Source organism: Arachis ipaensis, chromosome B01 (assembly GCF_000816755.2).
Source record: "Arachis ipaensis cultivar K30076 chromosome B01, Araip1.1, whole genome shotgun sequence".
NCBI classification, from domain to species: Eukaryota; Viridiplantae; Streptophyta; class Magnoliopsida; order Fabales; family Fabaceae; genus Arachis; species Arachis ipaensis.
The window spans coordinates 115288142-115294098 of record NC_029785.2 but is presented as its reverse complement, the minus strand read 5'-3'; the positions used below and the strand labels follow the sequence as shown (position 1 = coordinate 115294098).

Below are 5957 nucleotides of genomic sequence, written 5' to 3'. Positions count from 1 at the left end.
ACTTTCTTTGGGTGTAAAATGTCAGGTTATGGGTGTATATTTGGTTTGATATTTTTCTTCATATTATAGTACCTATAATTCAGACATTTTGAATACAGCAGAGAGAGCTTAATTATGGAAAGAAATTTTACAATAAACTAGATTATAATTGGCAAATTTTTACAGCATGTGTTCAGTTTCTTACAAGACTATAAAACAGTTAGATTAATCAGTGTCAATATCATTAGAATCTATCTGACAATATGGACTCAATAACAATGATGATGGCCTTGACAGTCTTATTGCATCACTTCCCCTAATGGCTTTAGCTTTGTCTTGATTCATTTCATTGAATAGAATCCAGGAAGCATATTCTACTCTATAGTGGTCCACCTCGTCCTGAAGTTTAAAAGAATTTTCTTTTTAATCAACTATGTTAATTTAGTAAGGTAATACAGAGTTATATAGTTTTTAAACACAATTACCTGGGTCCAGTTGTCCCACTCATACTTCCTCCTTTTAACGTTTTCGGGCTGAATTATCTCAAGCCACTTCATTACATAAATAGCACAGTCATAGCTGAAAAACAAGAAATAAATTAGCAAATTACATCTAGGAAAGTTTAATTTTCAGATTAAAAGATTTATACCTTGTCTTTTGGCCTGAGATGTTAATGTATAGTGTATGAATTTCGTGATCCTTTTTCTTCAAAGGTGCCCCCCAGCATATACTCTCATTCTTGAAATTACATATCCCTTAAAACACAAAACAAATCAGTAATATATGAATAAATTTAATAAAGGAACACACACAAAGGAGCACAAACCTACACCTTATATTGAACAGAAATACACCCAAATATTAAAATACAGAACACAGAACTAACTTACAGCGAATTTATTTATGTTCATTCTTTCATCGACTGGACAAGTCTTGTGATATGGGTCGAGTACAAAAAATTTTTTTTTCTTGTATCAGCCACCCATAACCACCAATCGTTTGAATGGCAAACAGGTGTAAAAATCTGAAGTATGTCCACATTGAACAGTGTTTTAGTTTATTTGGTACATAAATAAAGAATGGTAATAAGAAGCTTTAGAAACAAAAACTTACATAACGATGCGATGCTAATTTTTTAAGGTCCAAGAAGGGTATAAACATTGGGTAGTCTTCCACTCTGAATGGCTTATTGGTTTTAGGCTATAAGAATACCCCTTCTGGATGATTTGCAATGGCCATGTTCTGCAACAATTGTGAAACACCAAATGAATACAGAAAATACACCCAAATGAATACAGAAAATACACCCAAATGAATATAGAAAATACACCCAAATGAATACAGAAAATACACCCAAAGGAATAAAAAAATACACCCAAGATTTGTTGAAGTACAACTTACCACAATATCAGGGGAGAGACAGTATATTTCTTCTTGAAACTTTTTAATGTTTTTCTGGTTAAGGATGAGGCACATGGCAGAGACAATCTAGAAATAAAAGCCCAAATCAATTTTACATAAATCGATACTGCAGTTACTTTTCATGATAAAATCATTAATGTTATTCTAATATTACCTCAGCTTCTATATGTGTATCAGCTTTGAGAGATGCGAAGTGGATTTTTAACAAAATGTATTGATCTTGGGCATTGAGTGTGCACACAGCGTCATACTCATTAGTACGTCCATCTGCGTATGTTTTCACACGTGTGGCCCAGATGTAGCATTTCTCTTTCATTTCAGCACTCATTTCATTTGTCCTCGCAGGAGTTTCAAACTTTTCAAAACTTTCTTCACCACTTTGCTTATGAATAGGTGGAGTTTTACCTTCTGTTTTCACCCCACTGCCTGCAATTTTTTCCACCAGCTCCCCTAACTGTTCTATTAGTTTTGGCGTTTCAGGAGTTTTTGCCCTCTGCCCCTCTTGCGTTGCTGCACCCTCTTGCGTTGCTGCTTCTTCTTGGCTTGAATCAGTCAAGCCGAGGCTGAATGATGGCATCGGACCTTCTTTAGGAATGTACGATGCTGTTCGTGCCATCATCATCAGTGCAACAGCATCTTCTGGGGCTAGATTACTACGTGATGATATATAACGTACTATAAGAATAAGAATAGATGAATGATATTGAAAACAAAATTTTACTCTGCTGAACTTACACTTTAGATGGAGCTGGTGGAAGCGTGGGTGTGCTTTCTTCAGTTTTTGGCGGTGGTTCTGGAGTGCTGCAGTGTTACAAAACAATTGTGAGGATATACACCCCAACAAGGACAATATACACCCAAACAATAAACAAATATACCCCAAGATTATTCCTTACCTTTTTGTAGTTTCTTCATTAATTTTTTCACTTGGAGACTTTGCAGGGGTTGGTTCAATTTCTAGCACAGGGGTTGGTTCAATTTCTGGCACAGTGGTTGTTTGGGACAATGGTAGATAAACTTGAATCAAAACTCTAAATAAGAAGAAAAATAAAAGGTTAACAAAGCCCACAAAAATAAAATGGTTATAAGGTTGAAATTTTCTTGAAAAACTCACATTAAAAGCGCTTCAGTTTGTGACTGTGTCTTTACCCACACAACCATCATGTTCTCTTTAGCTGGCTCATTGGCTGACTCTTTAACTAGACTCAACCTGAAATACACTCAAAGAAAGTCAAAAATACACCCGAAGTAATCAAAAGAAACACAGGCTTTGTTTTTTTGAGAACTTACGTAGTTGCATTTTTTGCTTTTTTTTCCTGCCTTTTTTCTCTCGAATAAAACATTAAAGGGTTTTTTTCCTAAAAAAATATATATACAGAATTAGAAGCAGAAGGTAATAAAAGATAAAAGCAACCGGTATTAGAAAGAGAAATTACATGCTCTCTGCCGGTTTGTTTATGCTGCTTTGATTCGTGTGTCCTTGAGACAAAGAATCATCACTTTCTAAGTTTACGTCCAGTATTCTAAAGATGGAATAGATATCATTCAGTAAAAATACCATACGGTTAAATCAGGATAACAAGATTTTATCAAATAAAGGTTCTTACATCTCAGATGAGTCGTAGTGACCTTCTGTCGATCGCATGTCAGCTCCCTTCGCCTTGGAAAACCAGAAATAATTATTAGCAACGAAAACACCTTAAAATCGGTAATATACACACCAAACATTACAAACCCCTGTGCAGCAAATTTTTCATTATTTTTCTTCTTTTTAGATTCCCTCAACAATTCTTCTAATTCTTCAGTTCCAATTTCAGATCTGACAATATATGCATAAAACAACATGTTAACAAATATAATTTTGAACATAAATGGTAGTATAGCTTTACAAAGTATCCTACCCATGATAGGATTGAGTTTGTTCAGGAGATGAATCCTCAACAATGAGCTTGCTCTTTTTCTTTTTTTTTTTGTTTTTCTACTGGTGATGATTCTTCGCTTCTGAAAGTTAATAAGAAACGCACTGTTAATACAAGAAATTTTGAGAATAAACAGAAAAGAAAGCGATGAGAATTTCAGAACATTACTCATCATTCGATTCAGTTTTTGAATCGGAATCTTCCTGATTCTTCTTCCTTTTTTGGATTCAATTCTGGTAGGCAAACAATCATTATTAACAAAAAGACTAAAAGTGACAAAATACACCCTAAAAGTGACAAAATACACCCAAGTATGTTACTTACTTTTTAGCTGTTCGGGTGGGTTGTTTCCTTTTTGGTCCCTCTGAGTCTTCTTCAGTCTCAGAATCAGGGGAAGAATAGACTTCAGCTTCAGATGTTTCAGTCTCTGATGATGATGAACTTGCTTTCCTTTTTTGTTTTTTTTGTTTTTTTCTTTCTTATCTTTTTTCTTCATTTGTTTTAATTTCTCCTTTGTTTCGGCCATCTTTACAATTCCCTGAAACAGTAGAAATGTTAGTTAACAGCATTCACGTAAATAAAATACACCCAAGGTATTCTTTTCACTTACCATATGTTCATCCATTTCTGCTCTCATTCTTTCAACCAACTGCTCTCTAGTCTAGTTGGCAATCCAGGGTTGTGGAGGTCTTTCTTCTCCTTTCTTGTCTTTATTTTTTGATAGATGGAAGTAGACTATCATCAGGGCAAACATGCATCCGTCAATTGCCTTTTTCTTTTTTAGATTATAATCTGTTATGCCCTTGATGATGAAATTCAGAACATGTGCTCCCCAGTTTCCCTCTTTTATTATGTCCATCTTGAAAATTGGTGCCAGGTGCACAGGGGAGATTTTGTTTATTGTGGTTGGTAACAGGAACGCCATCTGTATATAGAGGATGAAAATCCTCTTGAACATGAGGCGATCCTGTTCATTATCAACAGCAATAGTCATCATCTCATCTGTCAGATTTTTTAGAGTCTTGCCCTGGAATCTTCTAAAAATATGTTTGTTCTCTTCAGAAAGTTCCTTATAACTGACTTTCTAAGGAAATAGATCTCCTACAAAAATAAAAATAACATAGTATGAAAATCACTTGAAATACACCCAAACATCACTTGAAATACACCCCAATATGGCTTATATACACCTATGTCTGTAATGAGTTATCTGACGCGTTGAGGCCAAGTGCAGCCCCTATTGTGCTTGGTCTTACTCTAAACGAACCGTAGCCGATTTCGAGTGTGTTTTTTCCTAATTTAAAGGAGTTAGCCAACTCCTTTAATAATTTGTGATGCACCCTTAGCGGCGGGATGTGCATCAGGCCACCAAACCCCAAATCCCTAACAATTGCTTTCTTCTCCTCGCTCATATTTCCGAATTTCTCACTCAACAAATGGGTTGCACACTTCAGGTCTTTGGTTTGCTGTAAACAAAGCAAAATTAGAGTCAGATATATTTCTATTATGAAAAACTAATTTGATCTAAGACATATATTTGTGCTTACATTTTTTTCAGCTTAGTTTTTGCTTGCCATTTTTACTGCAATAAAAAAGAGATGCTGTTAATATATAAAAAATACACCCATATATCAGTCAGATACACCCATAGATCAGCCATATACACCCAAACCGATTCTCATAAGTATTTAATTAGATCAGTTCAAAATGATTTTCAATTCACTCAAATATGCATAAATATACAAGGTCAAGCAATATTACAAGGTCAAGCAATATACACCCAAGGACAAGCAATATTAGAACAGTTGCAACAGTTGATTATATTACATTATATGAGTTCAGAAATATACACCCAACAAATTACGCCATATACACCCAACAATCAACCATATACACCCAACAAATTACGCCATATACACTCAACAAATTACGCAATATACACCCAAAAATCAGTTAGGAGAAGAACTAGAATAAGAAGAATAGTAAAACCTAGAACAAGAAGAACAGTAAAAACAGTAATATGAGATCTAGAACAAGAAGAAAAGTAAAACCTAGAAGAACTTAGAAGAACAGTAAAACCTAGTTCTTCGATTTCGAAATCAGCAACAAAAATGTGAAAAATCTACAAGATCAGTAAAACAGTAACTTACCTTGAATAATATTTCTTCGTTTTTTCTGGTGATTTTTGATGGAGAGTTCTATCTTTTGTTCTTGATTTCTTCTAATCTTCGCGACAAGTTCGAACATCTCTTCAGAATTGTAATTTGTTTGGAATGTGCCTTGAAACTTGACCGTTTGCGTTTTCTTTGAGGGAGAAGCTGAAGAGTGCGCCATAATGTGCGTGTTTTGGAAAGCGAAACCGTTGTGTGAGGCGCGTACGATTAACGCTCCATTCTAAGGAGTGAGTGCGCGTGGATTATTTTTGGGCTGGGCCAACTTGTAAGGCTTGTAAACCTTAATTGCTTGTATGTGTAGCAGGCCCGTTAATTATATATGTTTTGTTTATTTTGTCAAATAAAATATATCTTTAAAAATTTGTTTTGTTATTTGAGTTTTTTAAAATATATTTTGTTAAAATTATAATTTAAATTTTAATATTTTAAATAAATATATTTTTATTATTTTAAAATTTTTTAA

The 5957-nt window shown here is 34.3% G+C and overlaps 2 protein-coding genes and 2 long non-coding RNA genes across 4 annotated transcripts; all 4 read right to left on the bottom strand.

The window, feature by feature from the left end:
• LOC110266451 lies at positions 205 to 1228 on the bottom strand. Its single transcript, XM_021111203.1, has 4 exons — positions 1093 to 1228; positions 629 to 717; positions 465 to 558; positions 205 to 378 (listed from the first exon to the last, which is right to left on the bottom strand). Exons 1-4 carry the CDS (start codon positions 1138 to 1140, stop codon positions 205 to 207), a joined length of 405 nt encoding a protein of 134 aa, XP_020966862.1. The 5' UTR covers positions 1141 to 1228.
• Positions 1526 to 2426, bottom strand: LOC107611207. Its single transcript, XM_021123728.1, has 3 exons — positions 2298 to 2426; positions 2137 to 2202; positions 1526 to 2046 (listed from the first exon to the last, which is right to left on the bottom strand). The coding sequence occupies exons 1-3, from the start codon at positions 2314 to 2316 to the stop codon at positions 1541 to 1543; spliced, it is 591 nt and encodes a 196-aa protein (XP_020979387.1). The 5' UTR covers positions 2317 to 2426; the 3' UTR covers positions 1526 to 1540.
• On the bottom strand, positions 3803 to 4352 carry LOC107619247. Its single transcript, XR_001615582.2, has 2 exons — positions 3931 to 4352; positions 3803 to 3858 (listed from the first exon to the last, which is right to left on the bottom strand). It is a non-coding gene; the product is annotated as an uncharacterized LOC107619247 (long non-coding RNA).
• On the bottom strand, positions 4739 to 5716 carry LOC107619240. Its single transcript, XR_001615577.2, has 3 exons — positions 5471 to 5716; positions 4868 to 4902; positions 4739 to 4786 (listed from the first exon to the last, which is right to left on the bottom strand). It is a non-coding gene; the product is annotated as an uncharacterized LOC107619240 (long non-coding RNA).